Genomic DNA, 17,414 nt, shown 5'->3' on the forward strand with positions numbered 1-17,414 from the left:
AGCACTTGTTAGCGTTTAACAACTGACCCCATGTGAATATGACTTAATGTTAAAAAAAAATCCTCCAGTTATTATATTAGTGTCTGTAACAGATTTTATGTCAATGAAAAAGCAATTTGTCAAATGGCTAGAACATAATGAGCAGACAGTGTACAGGAAAGTAGACTGTCTGAGCGTCTGAGGGTCCTGGGTCAGTTACCAGCTCTACCGGCTCTCCTGAAACCGTCTTAAACTCAGATAAATAAAATAACTTTTATGGAATTGAAGTTTGGTAGCTGGAGTGAAAAACGAGACCGAGACGAGGAATTAACCCCTTAGGGGGCTCCAGGGCAAAATTGAGCTGCTGGACCCTATTAGCCCCAAAGTTCCTCACACTGTGTGCGTGTTATATATGTGTCTTGTTGCCTTTAAGCACCCATCAAGTACAGTGCACGCTGCAGACTGCACATTGCAGGTTCAGCATTATTTTTTCTAGATCCCCCAAAACCAACCGCTGCTTCTGCTCTGGAACACTACCCTGTCCCACCTGTGGCTGTGTGAAATTGCACCCTATTGAATATATAGTACACAGCAACTCGTTGTGAAATCTGTGCACATTATAGTGCCCTGAAAAGTCCCTTTAGTGGCAGCATAAAAACATTGCATGTCACACTACACATGTGACTTGACACCAGAGTGATGATGCAAAATGACAATCACCTCGAGAGTCAGAAATCTGAATTTACTGCCCCCCGAACAGTGAACTGTTGAATGTATATTACATGGGGAGTATTGAATGGGTGACCAATTGAGTGATTGTGGACACAGCTTGGTTATTAGTTACTTTATTGTAATTTGATCAGACACATATTTAATAAGGGATATATGAGCACAAAATAAACAGAAATGATATTTAGTTCTGAAATGTATGCAGTTTATTTAGTTTCGACACATCAAGGCTTCATGATGAGGTAAAAGTACAGGAGCTGCCAGAAATGCATTTGCGGTACATATTCCCAACCAAACTTGTAAATTGTAAAAATTACCAGAACATAATTGGCAGACAGTGTACCTGGGGGCAGTTACCTATTTTACCTGGCTTCTTATTCAGCCTTGGAACAAACAATGAGAATAATGCTGTGCTGTAGATATTCAAACTCCAACAAAAATCCAGAGGAAAGACCTCACAGCTGAGGAAATGCAGTTTTATTAATCAGTAAGACACTCTGAGTATAAAAACGATTTTGTAGTTGGATAACAGGAAAGAACTGTTAAAAGTCAGAAGGATGAAGAGGATGTCAGCAACACAAACAACAAACCTATTAACTTTATTAATCATGCTTACATGCTTCATTGTTGAGCACAAACCACAAATAGGTATTGTACAGCATGTTGAAGTACATCCTTCAGTAAAGGTCTGAACATGATTAAAATAAATGCTGAAAGGATTCATCTATTGTATTAGTAGTATCCTTGACTGTGCTGAACTGCAGAGCTTCACAGAGTCACAGTGACAAAAAAGAAACATCATCTATTCTTCATCAGGTAGTTGAGTCTCTGACAGTCTACCCCACTTCATGTTCCTGGAGATGAATGTACTTTCCCCAGTCTGCTCTGCACTTTAAACAGGGGGAAATACACAAATGTTGAAAAAGAGACACAGACACAGAGAGCACAAATACATGCAGGGGAGGACTGGAATGGAAAAAAAGAAGTGGAGGAGATGAGAGAGAGGCTGAAGTGGACAGAGAGGGGAAAACTAAAAACAGAGAAAGAGAGTTTGAGGGTGGTTTACTCAGAGAGAGAGAGAGGGAGAGAGGGAGCGAGAGGCGGAGAGAGGAGAGGTAATGAGGCCAGTGACTGGCTTTACACCTCGTCTCTGTGGAAACTAATTGGGAGAGAGCTGGAGGGCACTAATTTGAGCACTCTGCTGGGTAAATGTAGTGCAATGAACTATGAAGGGTAAATCAATGTACTACCTCTCCCTACACCTCGCTTTCTCTCTTTCTGCACCTCACACCCCCCTCCTCCCATTATTGTTTCCTAATAAAAATTCCATTGACTTCAACTATGCTTGTGGGCACAAAGGTATCGACCTGGGTAGACATCATGCGTGCTGATGAGGTACAGCTCAGCAGAGAGGAGTTCAGCTAGTTAGCTGACAAAAAAAAAAAAACCTGAATCATCTGGACTCGAGATGTCTGTTCAGTCAAACTGGCACCGTGAGCATGTGGCATTGTTTCTACTGAGCTCAGCTTTACTGCACACCCTGTGAGGTTGTTGCACTGCGTGATCAGCCAGTGCACTTCCCATCAGTCTGGAGATTTCCGTCCCACAGCCGCTGACTATCAGAGGGATGTACAGTAATGATCAAAATGCAGCGATGCTTATTTGGAATGTATTATGTACAGCATGTGTGTGTTCTCTCCCAGGGCGGTGTGTTGTCTGATGGGAGAAAAGGAAGCAGAATGTATAGTTACCCCCTGTAGTGAGCCCAAGGGTGGCTGAACAAGGAGCCAGAATCTGGGAGGTCTTAAGGGGAATTATCCTCACCCTCAGGCTCAAGGATATAGCAGGCTTTTCATCCACACATAACAGAAGAGCCCTGCTCTCATCGACATACACAGTGAGATTCAACAGTGCTGAAAGAGAACAGGCGAAACAAAGACCGGGCTATGTGCTTTAATAGAGAGAGAAGTTTGAGGGCTTGGTTATTCATCAGATACAGTAGTTCTGAAGTGCATGTATGCAACTTTTGATGGTCTGTTTGTCAATTCTTGGAGATATGGGATGAAAAGGGCAAAAATGTTGCCGCCTGTGTACAAGAATACACTGCACTGAGTGGTTATGTGTATTTGTCTAACTCCACCTTTCATTGAGGCACTTGGAGGAGGCTGATCTGCTCTGTGCAGCGCCATCTGCCCCCCTCTCTCGGTGACTGTGCCTTGCAGCTTGGCCCCCTGGGAAATAGCTGTGGATAAGTTATTCAATTAGAGGGGCATTATTGGCCCGCTCTCTCTGAGGACAGAGCTGATGATGCTGTGATTATACCGCTCTGCATTCCTTTATGGCTCGGCACCCTCTGTCTGTGTGTGCGCACACTGGTGAGTGTGCGTGCTAAGACTTCTGCACACATTTTACAGTGTGAATGTGCGTTTCTGGGTGTGTGTGCAAATCAACAAATAATGTTTGCAGGGTGAATGGAGGCGGAGAGGGTTAACAATAGGGGTCTATCAAAAATGCTTGGGTGATTTCAAATGAGTGCGTCTCAGTTTCAATTGAGATAAACACTCACACAACACATATGGGCTGACCACGCACCGTCTTGGAGAGGATGGAGACGTGCCCCTGAATGACTAATCAGTGTGAGATGAAGAGTCTCAACAACTCCCACTGGCTTTCAATTATCAGTTCATTTTAAAGTTTTCTTTTGGCAAAAAAAAGCTCGAAGTTACAATGAACTGTCATTGTGATTTCCTGATACTAGAGAGCAATCTGAGTCTTTCACATTCATACGGGAGCCATGTGGTTTCTTTTGTCACCACAATACTGGTCAGAACAAGAAACAACACCGGTTGAGACAAAGAAATGGAAGAAGGGACAGCTCAGCAGGCCAACACAGAGGCCCACACACCCAAATCCAAACACATTCCCTCTCTGTGGACCAGTGAGGTGGTCTTTAAAGTGCTGCCATGATGGGTCTGCCCTATCTGCCCAGTGCAGACCCACAGATGCCCTCCCGGGGGGACAGGCTAGAGGGGAGCAGGGCAGCGGGCCTGGAGCCTCATCTGCTCTGCCCAGAATACAAATAGGTCAGTGTGTGGTGGGAGAGGAGGGGCACAGGGAGGGACACACACACACACACACACACACACACACACACACACACACACACTGACCATGAACAAGAAGGGGTCCTGCCAGCTGAATTCCTCCATTGGCCATGATGGGAAGGGCCATCTGGTATCAATGTGGGGAAGTCAAGCAAGCTTGTGAGAGCACACGCGTTCACACCCACCCCCCATCCCCCCACAGCAGACATGACTATGAATCTCTAAGAGAATCAGGAGCGCACCTGAACATCATGTCACTGACCTCTCATTCAGTGTCTCCGATGCAATACTCGCCTGCCACTCGGTCACATTTTTTCGGCATAGAGATGCTAAGCATTTGGCTCGACTAGTGCAAACATCATTTTATGAAACCATCCTCTTGATGAAAACATCCTTGTAATGGTGTAATGCATTTACTTTTACCACATGAAGCATCTTCTTATTAAACCATAAAACAGTCAAACTTGCAAAATGTTAAAGAGATAGCCTTCATTCAAAGGTGTCCTACACCTTTACATATCATCATTCCTGTTATTAGAAGGTATTACAGCTTTTACCACAAGAAAACCTTCTGAGACAGAGACCTGGAAGGAGTTACATTTAGCAAGACTTCTAACCCCCACAACACCCCCAGACAATGTTTAATCCCTGCTATGACCCTGCTTTTATGACAGCAGTTTAATTTAATTTTTGCAGCACTGTGCTCAATCTTTCAGATTTCTCCTGTTTTGGAAATTCCTGGAAGTAAGAAAAACTTTAGCTGGGGTAAAAATAGACATTGTTTGCCTGTGATGTAATCCTGTGGCTCTATTCTACAGTTTTCTTTCTGCTGCCGGTGCAGGCTCAACATATCGCTGAAAAGGGAAAGTGATTTATTTTGGCTTAATATCAAAACCCTGGCCTGATGAGGGAAGGCTTGCACAGAGTAAATCAAGTAGAAAATAAGCAGGGGTGAATTATTTTCAAAAGCCAGCATGCTATTAAGCCAGAGCAGGCCCGTGGCAGCAGCTCATGAAAAGAAAACATTTCTGGGTTTTCCATCACACAATTTCTTGTTGTTAATATCAGCACCTCTTCATAGATACATAAACTTTCACAAGGACACCAGGAGCTTCACATCAGCCTGCTGCAAAAGTGTTTCGAAACATGTGCGCTAAAACGCCGTGCAGGACCTCTGCTGTACAGCATGTCTGCCAGCAGCGATGCATGAGCAAATGAGAGCTGAAGAGGTCTACGCAAAGCACTACTGTTCATGTCCGTCTGTTTCAGACTCTGAGCTAAAAGTTACAGAGATGGATCTGGAAATGAACCTTCGAAAATCACATTAACAGTGAGCTTGGGACAAGGAGGAATTGATTTGTCTCCCAGACATTCACATCTTCTCACGCGGCAGCAATTGAAATTATTACGACTTGAGCCTTCCCTCCTGCACTTGCATTAGCGAGATAAGTTCTGCACCGTGGCTCGCAAATATCTTAAGCATCCTTGTCTCCACCCACCACAGTCTTATGTCTGGAAAAAAAAAAATCATTTGTTGTGCAGCAATCTGCGTCTTTTTGATTAACACCCCCATTCTACTTCCTTGGCGTGCCCCCGCCTCACCTCTCTTTCTTCCTCCCTCTCCCTCTGCGCACATCCATCTCTATGATTATTTAAACGGGTGCCAGAAAAACACTGTGACCCGTCTAATTTGGGCTGTGTGAGAGCGTCGAGAGGAGAGAGGGGCCCTGCGATTTTCCACACTCCCTTTTACCGCGCGGGGAAGTGGCGGGTGAGAGAGAAGCTGTTGCCATGGCTACCTGCTGGCAGCTTCTGTCCTTGTATTTGGAGAGCACTGGCTGTTCCCTCTATACCCAACGCATGGGAGGGAGTGGAGGGAGGAAGGAGGTGAGGAAGGAGATGAGGTGGTGGGGGAGTGTGGGAGGGGTCGAGCTGCCAAAGGGGAACAACACGAGGTCTCGCTGCCACAGAACCAAAGGGCTGCTGGCTGGGAAAAGAGCAACAAAAGAGCAACGCTGAGGGCTCTGGTGGCTGATCAATCCCTGCTCCACGCACACACACACACACACACACACGCACACACCAGTGCTGATGACAGGCTTGACAGCAGTGGGGGGATGTGGAGGAGTGGCAGGATAATTGCTTCAGCGCTGCCATGCAATTCAGGTGTCTCCACTGCTGTGTGAGGAGGCTTATCTCGCCACTGCTTGCTGCAGCTTCTGGTTAAAACTCAGAGCGACGTAGAGTTAACCAGAAGATTGAAATAGTCATCATCACACCTTTACATGTTTGGCTCAAGTTGCCGCCGCGGTGAACCTTCGCCTCATCCCGTAGGTGTCAAGGTGTTGCATTTTCACTCGGTGGTGACTGATGACTGATCTTTCAGTCACACTCTTGTTGCCGTATTCCTTGCAGTACTTCTTGTGTGCGCTTAACCGACTCAGGTATTTCTGGATGGCTTCAGTGTCGCAGGCTCCACCCTGGGTCTAGCCACCCAGTAAGATGATCCAGGTAATGGATAGCTATGGAATGGACATAATACGGAGCAGGCAGTTTTAAAACACACAGCTCTCCTTGTTACTTTCCTAGCTACCCTTTCATCCTCTTAAGCTCAGGAGGAATAGTTACTGTGTCAGCTAATCCAAACTATTTCTGTCTCTTTGTCCCTTTTCTTTTGTCTTATCTTATTTGCACAGTAAAAAAATGTGGGAGGCTTGCTACAGACACCACGTTCCTTGAATGTGTCCCTCTGTCTATCAGGACTTTAGTATGTGTGTCTGTATTGGTGTTAAAGTTCATTCTAGGAGTGTGTGTGTGTGTGTGTGTGTGTGTGTGTGTGTGTGTGTGTGTGCAAGAGCTTTGCGGTTGCTATTAGACACAGCGTGCCTGGTGGTCATGCTGAAGCATCCCCCTCCCCGCCCCCGCTCCCCCCTGCCTCGCCTCCTGGCAGGAGGCTGACCTTGGCAGGGCCTGACAGAGAGCTGGCCTGGAGGGGGATCCACGGAGCTCCACGCCAGCCCACTGAGCCAACCCACTCAGTCTGTGCAGGTGTACTGACGCCTGGACAAACACACACACACACGCACACACACACATATGCATGCATGCATGCATAGCCACTAGACCAGGGGAGGCCCCCTGAGCAAGCAGATGTCCTAACGCTCCATTTCTCTGTGTTACCTTTCTTCTGGATGTCTCATGGTCACTCTCACTTTTTAATCTCCATTTTATTGTCCATTGTTGGTCTTTGTGGCAACATTTTCTCTTCTATTTTGCTTTCATTTGTCATCATTGTACTGTATTGGCTTCTATCATAGTTATAGCCTTATCTTCAGTTAGTGCAATGGTCCATAGTGCCAATAAAAGTCCACAGAAACATGAAATCACACTTTCTACAGAGCATATAGTGCCACATACTTGGAATCTATTAGTTGATGACAGATGTACATGAATAATTAGATGTATAAATGTATGTAGGAATCAATAATTTACTCCTTATATTTCTCATTACAAGTCTTCATTATTCTAAAATGTAGGAGAATATTGAATGACTCTACTTCCATGTCCAGACTCTCTGTTGGCATCATTCACTGTGGAAATTCAGCAATCTGTTGACAACAAACAAATCATCAAAATTACATTGAATAACTTCACAGTCAAAAAGGCATTGCATCATATGAGAAGCAGCCCCTCAGGATCAGCTGCAGCAGTGGAGAAAGCACAATGTGTAAGAAGAATAAAAGGAAGAAGAACTCAGACCAGTTTGGATTGGAGGGCTTTATCAGTAAGTAAAAGGACAGGCCATCATACTCAGTCTTGTGTAGCTTGTTGTATACACTCCATATCCAGTCCATTTCCTGTTAATTATGCAGTGAAAACTCTGAGTTATGAATTAATAAGGAGGTAAGGTCATGGAAAAGCTGTGTCAAACCTGACAAAGTATAGCAGGAGATAACATTTTGGGCCATTTAGAGAGGAATGAAGAATTAAAATATAAAATCATAAAAAATAATGGCAGGTTTAAAACACAGTCTGAAGCAAAAAACAGACACCCACTAGCTGATTTTTCACTGCCTGATGAAGTTGATGAAGTCTCTGTCTTGCCAAAGAAATCTTTTAAAATCTCCCTCCAGTCAAAAATGTGCTTTTCTTGTTGTTACTACACTTAAATGTTTGACCTTCACTGTGCAGAGTTTTAGAAAGCTGTTTTCACATTCATTTGCTGAAGGGGCAAAGTTTCTCTGCTCTCTCTGAGCTGCGTTCTGTGCTGTCACAGAAACAGAGTCATGACATGCATCATTCCACAAAGTTTTTTGTCCAAAACTTAGACGGATGATATTGTGTGTGGCAGACAGGCAGACAGATGAACAGGCTGCGGCCGATCCATTGTACTTCTCAGATTTCATTCTGGAGCCCAGAAAACCTTGACTTGTGAAGCTGAGAGCAAGCGCTTTTCATTTTGTGTGTGTGGCCCTATTGTGCTGGGCACTGGGAACAGAGTGGGACTGCAGGGGATGAAAAGAAGCTCCAGAGGTGAGCACGTCATTGTCGAGAAACAAGGACTGCCTGACGGCATGAACAAAATGTATACTATTGTCCATCCTACCCTCAAGGTTTCACATCACTTTTTGGATGTTTTTTTTCTAACTTTGTACATGCTTTTACACTTTCATTATTCCATCCAAAATGCTTAGCGAAATATTTGAAAATGTACGATAAATTAAAGTCCACACTCTCATTCCACACTGTTCTTTAAAAAGGAAATGAAAGGCACACAGCACGTGTTTTTACTGCATACATATTGATTATAGTAATATCCTCAACCAACAATAAAAGACAACGTCGGCTGTTTCTTCACTGTTTTTTCTCCCCCTGTTCCCACTCCCTCCCTCCCTCCCTCCCTCCTGCCTGTGCAGTAACAGGTTGTGTTTAGCTTCTCTGCTCCCTACTTCCTCGTCTGGCATGCCTGTTCTTTCAGTCCAGAGTCTAAAGTTCAGCCAGAGACAACAGGAAGGGAGCATCACATCGCTCACTCGCAGCATTTCACAACACACACACACACACACACACACACACACACACACACACACACACACACTCACACACACAGGTTTTTCAGACAAGTACACGCTTCCTTTGCACAGTAAGAATTCTCGCCCCCTCAGTGTAGAAATTTTGTAGTGTGTGACTAAATGATGAATGGTGTTACAATAATTTGATGAGATTGGGTCAGATGATGCAAGGGAGAATGTGTAATGATAATGCTCTTCTTGATGTCTTACAGCTTATTATACCGCTCAGCAAATGATCCCCCCAGACACCCACACCGTCTTTGAACTGCTCCCGCCCCAGGGTGACGCATTAGCAACCTATCTGGAGTTGGTGCAGCCTTGGGAGAGGTGCTCGCGTCCCAGGTGTTTAACAAACGCTACTGGGGGCACCCTGACTTGAGCCCCCAGCCTCCTTCAGATACCTCCCTTCCTATGCCTGCTCCATCCCTTTTGTGACCCTTCCCCCATGTCCGTCACACCATCTCCCATCATCCTCTTCATGCTCTTGTCCAACAGATCTTTGTAGTTTCCTACCCCCTTTTCGGTCCACACTCCTCCCTCTTCCACCTCCCTCGAAGCGCCTGTTTGCGCTCCACTCTGCCTGCCTTCCTTCAACACATGCCAGGACTCCTGGGGCACCAGTTACACAGTGAGGATTTCATTTGAAAGAGCTCCTCAGGACGTCATTATAAAGATCATCATCGGGCCTTATAGCTGATGTTACATTAGTGTTCCATCACACACAGAGGCTTCAAAGCACCTATTAGCTAGCCAGCCCTCTCATCATGCAAATCAGAATTTTTCCTCTGTGATTAAGTAATGTCAAATTAATCTGTAATTGACCATTGTCATTTATAAATGCACGAGAAATGCTTGAGATCATGACATGAATAACCATATGCCTGTAATTTGAAGTGCTCGTAGTTTTCATGCAATTGTGCAGCATTGTGCACATGCAGTGACTGAAACAACAGGTAGCTGAATAGCAGGTACGTCGCATGTCAGATTATGCTGAGAAGAGACTGACAGCGGAGGAAGTTTGATAGCGTTTTGCAACCAAAACAACATGTTGCATTGGCTTCAAGTGCCACAGTGTGCACAGACTTGATGTTCTCAAACAGCTTCAGCTGCATGTCACCTTCTGTTAGTCAGCAATATGTCACATTGTTGAGTTTTTTCCACTATACGTGTATCTCTTTTGACACATTTTTACGGGTTATTTCTTCAGTTTGCAACATGTTCTTCTCGCATCTGCTCCTCTCTAAGAAAAATCACTTATAGTCTCATCTTGTTATGAGGGGATTTGTGTTCCGATCATTCCAGTACTCAAAAAAACCTCTAAGAGCTGTTCTTGTGGCGTGATTGGTTGGTAGGTGGCTGGGTATTGTAGTAGGTGTCATGGAAACCAAACACAAAAGGGTTTTTCGGAGCTTTACTGACGACAGAAATTGTGTAACACAGCCTTATTTCACCCCTGTTCAGTAAGAGGTGAAACTGATGAAAATCTCTCAATTATACTTGTATGAGGTATAATGGAGTTTGAAAAACATATTTAAAGATATAATCTTTACATAATTATGATAATAAAAACACCTAAAGTAAGATTTAACCAGCCTTCTATAGCTGCATGGTTTTGCAGTCTGCAATTACATCCTATTAGAATTTACACCATGGTCAGATCATCCCTCCTCTCCATTATTCTGTCCATCCATTCATCCATTCATTCAGCCATCCCCTCTTCCCATTGGACATCTAGAGCCCCTCCTATCAAGGCAGCCACAAAATATACTTCTTAATTCATCCGCATACAATCACCCAACCATCCCGCTATCCAGCCTATCCAACCTTATTAATCTCATCCTCCATCCCTTTCATTCCATCCTCTCGTCTCCACCCAACCATTTTATCCTCCATTCATTGCAAACAGAAGACATACAGTATCTGAAGTGAAACAGAATGAATATTAAGTGGGTAGCAGTTGGACCAGGCTCGCTGTACTACTGTCTTTTTTTCCCTTTCTGTCTCTCTTTCTATCATCTCTGGCTCTCTCAATCATGCTTCTCCAGCTCCATGATAAAGAGTGGTAGGAGCTCCGTCAGCCATGCAGATGAGTCCTGCTTCCTTTACCTTAATTAGAGCTCTCAGGGGACTGGCTGTGGGCGCTGAGCAGCATCAGCATCAGCCTCTCATAACACAGAGATACCTTTCATCAAGACGGCAAACACTGAGGATGAAAACTGACATGGGCATAGTGGCTCAGGCACTGCACAGAAGAGAATTTAAAAGCAGTCATTATGGGGAAATGTACCTGTGTGTTATTCAAGGCTGGTAACTTAAACAGCAGGCAGAAATGTGTTTTTTTTTTTTTTTTTAACTGTAGAAACAGAGACTAAAAGCCAACAGAGAGAAGAGAAATGGCCTATTATTGCTACAAAGGTATACAGACAATTATCATCTTAAATTATAAATCAATTTATCAAGTAGTCAATAAGCAGAAAGTCAGCCTGCAATTTCAGCGATCAAGTGATTTTTCCGGCTTATTTGTGAAGCAAAAATGCCCAAAATTCACAGATTACAGCTTCTTAAACTTGAATATTTGCTGTTTTCTTTATTATCACACTTCTGCAAAAGTAAATAGAATATCTTCTGAATAACTATGCCAACTATTTTAACTATTTCCGGACATTTTATAGAGCAATTGATCCGTCGGTCAAACAAGAAAATAACTGGTACTGATAATCGACAAAATAATAATAATATCCATAATAATATATAATATAATGTAAAGGTTAATTAATACAAGTAAAACAAATCAAAACAACTTATTTTTCATCTACAATTCAAAATCTTTCATTTTATCTATAGGCAACATCAGCGACTCCCTGACCATGAGAATTAATAAAGTATCTAATTGATAATGTGTGTGTGTGTGTGTATATTTATACACACACACACACACACACACACACACACACACACACACACATTTTATATATATATATATATATATATATATATATATATATATATATATCCCATCACATTTTCCTAGATCCTTCTGTGACAGACCACCTGCCTAAAACCAGTATGGAGAGCTGATCGACTAATGGATGAACCAACTGCTTATATCAGCTCTGATGAAAATAAATGACTATACTAATGACACATGCTAATGAGGAATAAACAATAATCAAATAATTGATTTTCAAAATAAAATAGTTGTAAAAAATCAACCACAGTTAAAATAACTTCCCCGTACACCTTCCCTCTCCGTCCCCTTTAAACGGGGAGGTGCTCCGGTGCTCACCCTCAGCCCGGGGCTCTCCGCTGCGCTCCGGGAGGGGTAGAGAGGGAGTTAGGGCTGGCTGAGAGCGGACGCGTCGGAAACCTCCCCGGAGGGGCCCCGTGTAATTCGATGCATGCTGTTAAAGCTTAGAGTATATTGTCTTCCCTTTGGTTATGAAGCCTCCACCCACTGGCCCACCCTACATTTAGCGGATCATGTGACTCGGGGTAAGTCATTTGCAAGTACAACAGTTCTCTGTGCGCTCCCATTCATTTCCTGAGAACTGCCTGAGCTGAGCAGCTGAGAGGCAGAAGGGGAGGGAGCTGCTCACTCACATACACTCACACTCACTCACTCACTCACTCACACACACACACACACACACACACACACACACACGCACACACACACACACACACATACACACACAATCACACACGCACACACACACGGACATACACGCAGAGTGAGAGGAGAGAAGAGGAGAGGAGAGGGAGAGGAGGAGAGGAGACAGAGAGGACTGTGGAAAGGAAAACAGTCTCCTAGTCTCCACGGCTCTGCAGCTTCTGACAAGGTCTGTGCATTTTTTTTCGTCCTGTTCCTCTGCTGGCTGCTGCTGTGTGCTTCATTTGTCACGTTGCTGGGCTTTGTGCTTGTGTTGAGTGCGTCTCGTTCAGCTGTCATTTCTCTGTCAAAGCAGATGACAGCTCAGATCACCTATGGCATTGTGTTTGGTGACTGTCAGCGGGGGGAAAACAAGAAGACCCTGCATGGTGCTGACTGGACGTGCAACACCTATTCCCTGTATAAATTCAGAAGCTGTCATGACAAGAGAGAACAAAAGTGATTACACACTGAATGACCATGAGCATGAGCAGCATCCTGACTTTACAGTGCCGGCACCAGTTGTGAAGTCTCCGGCGTCTCACTTATTTACCTCAAAAGCAACTTCAAGACACATCAGCCTGCTGTAGAATAATACTGACTGAGCGTCTTGGTGGAGAATATACGTAGAGTGTGAAGTGAGACAGCACAGCAGCAAACTCTCTCTCAGCACTTCTCGCTGGAAAAAAGTTTGCTGCTTGTCAGAGTTTTGTGCATGCCTTAAGAGAGCTGTGTGTGTGTGTGTGTTTGTGTGTGTGGGTGTGCATTTGTGTGAAGCACAGTGGTGTGTGTGTGTGTGTGTGTGTGTGAGACAGGCTTGTTTGCCTACCGTTTCCTACTGTAGCAGCTTAGAGACAGAGAAACGAGGCTGTTAGCAATGGGTTAAACATTAGGAGGCTCGGGTAGCGGAGGAAGGACACTGGGGGGTTGTGTGTGTGTGTATGTGTGTGTGGGAGTGTTGCAGGGGTGGTGTCTTGGATGTCATCGGCAGCGCTCTCACTTCCAGGGTAATAGTCATTGGTATTGATGGGTGGCTGTCAGAGAGGCAGAGAGCCACCAGGTTGGGGAGAGTGGCCGGGGGCTGGCCCTTGGCTGTTATTTTCAATTACAGGGGACTGGGGCAGAGCTGACAGCAAAGGCATTTGTACATCCAGCAAGGGGGAGGAGGAGGGTGTGTGGTGGGTGGGTGGGTGGGAGGGGGAGGTAGTGGCAGAGGAGGGGAGGGCGGGGAGCAAGAGAGAGCAGGAGGGAGGGAGGAGAGTGGGAGGGGGATGAGACTCTGGCCCCTGCTCCTGGGTTTGATGTGGAAACTGAGCACTGACCTCTGTGACTTTACCCCCACGTCGTGGAGAGGCCCTGCCTTGCCTTTAACTATGTGACAGCAGTAGGGTGTGTGTTTGTGTGCGTTAAAGTGGGGGTCTCATCCACAGGAAAAAAAATAAAAAGGAGGGGGGTAGGGTCATGTGTGTGTGGATGAGACCCCCTGCAGCTCACGGATGTTCAGTGAGTGAGATTAGTGCCCATTTAAACTCTCACTTAAATCCATTTACAAAGGGGCCTTCTCCCTGTGCATGAATAATCAGGCTGATATTACCACACACGCCGAGAAGACTTATTGGAGCTCTGAAACAGAAAACATACAAATGTTTCCTGGCGGTGTCGACCAAGTCAGTGAAGCTTGTTATTAGGACAGGGTGATATTAGCCGAAAATAATATCATAATTCTGCAGGGCATTTTTTTTTCAGCTCGGTCTGTACTGAACTGATCTTCATGGCTCAAACCCGCAGCAGACTGTACCCACGGCTGAACTGAAGACAGTCTGAATCAGCGCTGAACGTCAGGGCTGTATGAACAGTGATGCATTCACTTGCTGATATATATACTCAAATTCAGCTGGACAATCACGATTGTTTATCTTGGAATAAGTGAATGAACTAAGTGACATGATATCTTCAAATCAGCAAAGTGCTTCATAATTTCCACCTCTAGCTGCTATCTTATGGCATTTTCTGTTTATGTCAGTTTAGGTGTTGTATACGTTGTTTGTCCATGCCGACGATATTGCTGCTCAGTGCCTAAAAGCTATGGTAAAGATCCAGTGTGTAGGATTCAAGGGGATCTGTTGGCAGAAATGCAACATAATGCTCAGTTGTATTTTCATTAGTGTATAATCACCCAAAAATTAAATAGTTTTGTTTTTGTCACCTTAGAATGAGCTCATGCTCGTGATGCAACATGGCAGCTGGCCATGTTTCTGCAGTAGCCCAGAATGGACAAACCAAACACTGGCTCTAGAGAGGGCTTTTCGTGTTTTTGACGTTTTTAGCGGTCACTGAAGGGGAGCGTGAGGTGACGGTGGTCATTTGGCTGCAATCTGCAGTCCCACCACTCGATGCCACGACCTTTAATGTTTGGTTAGGCACAAATGCAACTTGGCTAGGTTTTGGGGAAGATCCAGGTTTAGGTTCAAATGACTACTTTGTTCAGGTTAGGGGACCTTCAACATCATGATTTCAGTAATGACCACTGGGTCAAGGTTAGAAATGGTCATGGTTCGATGCTTAGACAGCTGTTAAAACCAATCTCTGCCTCTCCTTGTACTCAAACAGGTGCTCCAGCTTGAGATGGGGAAATAAATGTGTCTCATTGTTTTGCTTGTTGCTTCTTTACAACAAAGCAATGTTCAGCAATGCTGTTGGACTCCTGATATTTTTTATCACATAAACAAACTATACAGGCGTTAAAATGAACAGTGTGATGTGGTGCACCCCTACTTGTTTTACCCCACAGCTGCATCAAGCTCCTACTGCCTCTCTGATTCCTTCAATGACTCAACCCCCCCACCCAAGACACGGTCCAGGGTCTTATGATAGAGATCAGTGCAGGTGGGGGCACTCAATTAAAAAGCCAATCACCAACGGATAGACTCTATCTGTCCATCAACACCGCTCTGCCCAGCACATTTAATTGCGTGGATTCCCCCACTAACGCCATCATCTGTCTGCCACAGATCAGAACACACAAATTGGGTGCGTGTTGACAGATCGAATCTTTCAGGAAGAAGTGGCAGCTCTAGTATGTGCAGTCTAACAACATATACACTCACTGTCTTACTCAGGGAGATGTGAAATTCCCAGTATTACCCTTAATCAGCTGGGTTAACTGCTGGCGTATTGACTGACCGCTGTATCATTGATCCAGGTGGGTGTTATAGAGTGTATCATCATTGATTGACTGCAGTGGACTATATTGCTGGATTCATTTGGGTCCCTGACTGTAAGACAGGGCCGGAGAGGAATGAGGCAGATTACAGAGATTGGGTATGCTCACGGTGCATTGTGGGATATCCTGTGGCCCCTGGTGTTAGAGGTGGCAGTGCGTCAAACCCGGCTTTTCAGCTGCAGGAGATGGCCACACACAAAGACCCTGAAACACACACACACACACAATGACACACACCCGCAGGCTAGCCAATAGACCAGCATGTCAAGGGCACGCACATGCAATGTGCGAGATACACTGCACCCAAAACGATGGGTGACTTTGTATATTGATAGATGTACCTGCCCAAAACAAAAAGGTCCAACACATCTGCCGTTGTTTTGCTGCAGTTTCATTCTGAATACAAAACCATGTATTGGTAGTTAAACTTCAACTTCCACGTCAAACTTCCTGCGCATGGAATAAGACTAATATTAATAGGTGATGGCTGTGAGCTGAACTCCCCATGCTGTTATTTCACCATGTCAGAAGATGACAAAATGTTCTCTCTCCCTTTGCGATTTCTCTTGTGGATTCAACCTTTGACCCCAGTGTCCGGCCCACGTTTGTTTACCAAAATTGAGTTAAGGGTGTACATGGAGTGCTAGAGCATGTGTGTTCTGTGACTGAGAGAGAGAGAGAGAGAGAGAGAGAGAGAGAGAGAGAGAGAGAGAGAGAGAGAGAGCTCGGAAAGTATTGTGCAACAGCCAGTGACTCTGAGGTTGATAGTCTAAATAGTGAACACAAACAGAAAGAACTACAATCTAACATGGGTGTTTGCAGTTCATCAAACATCGACCTGAGTGTTTAGACTTTTTGCTGCATTTCTCTGGTGAATACTTGTATGAGGAGCCTCGGTCACTCCTAACTGGAGCTTATCTTTTGATGGAAAACTGTCATCAAACAACAAACATGTAGCCTGACCAGCACATTGATCCAAGTTATTTTCCAGCTATGACACCAACTCTAGAGTAGCACACTCGCTGCTTACTGGAAGTGACTCATTTAGCAGAGCTTGCCCCCAGATTTAAGGCTGCTCGACATGTTTCCATGGCTATGATGGAAAGGTGTGTGAATGAAAGGCCTGTCTCTCTCTGCTAATGTTTCCCCTTTATTTTATTTTAGCCAAATATAGTCAGTGAACAGGAGGAAGGAGAAAAGGCAGGAAGCCAAGAAAAGAGGATGGAAGAGCACTCAAAGTCAGCATTTTCTGAGTGTTTTGGACCCTTTTTTTGAGCTCGTTTTACAGGAAGAGTTTCACTCTACAGACTCTTTGGGGAGCTGCATCGCTCTAGCCCCTGTGCAGATGGTTTCAGCAGACCTGCATAAGGATGCTGCATGGATCCCTGTGAACTTTGTTTCCAGTTGTACTGTAGGTCAACTGTTAGGAAAGGAAATTATGCATACAACATGTGGAATCCATTTGGGGTGCCTGTGGCATTCCACAGGCTCTTTGGCTGCACAACCAAATGTAGGTTCATGCCATGGACCATAACTCCTCCTAAGTAGCTGCTCTCCAACCAGGTATCAGCACGGCACAGGATTAGTCGAAAAAGAGCAGAAAAATAATCAAAATGAAGGGGTGAGTAGATGAGTAATAGAGGTAAGCACAGCTGCTA

General features: G+C 44.7%; 1 protein-coding gene across 2 annotated transcripts in view; it reads left to right on the forward strand.

Annotated features, from left to right (window-relative positions):
- The first annotated feature begins 12,203 nt into the window (after positions 1-12,203).
- The window catches only part of klf12b (Kruppel like factor 12b), a 40,485-nt gene continuing 35,274 nt past the window's right edge, over positions 12,204-17,414 (forward strand). The window contains exon 1 of one of the 2 annotated variants that reach the window (XM_076746247.1): positions 12,204-12,376. In XM_076746247.1, the coding sequence (XP_076602362.1) occupies positions 12,283-12,376 (94 nt within the window). In that variant the 5' untranslated portion in view covers positions 12,204-12,282. Of the gene's footprint in view, positions 12,377-12,408; positions 12,724-17,414 lie in introns of those variants that run through there. The other variant, XM_076746246.1, reaches the window with a different exon arrangement.

Source organism: Chaetodon auriga, chromosome 13 (assembly GCF_051107435.1).
Source record: "Chaetodon auriga isolate fChaAug3 chromosome 13, fChaAug3.hap1, whole genome shotgun sequence".
Lineage (NCBI taxonomy): Eukaryota > Metazoa > Chordata > Actinopteri > Chaetodontiformes > Chaetodontidae > Chaetodon > Chaetodon auriga.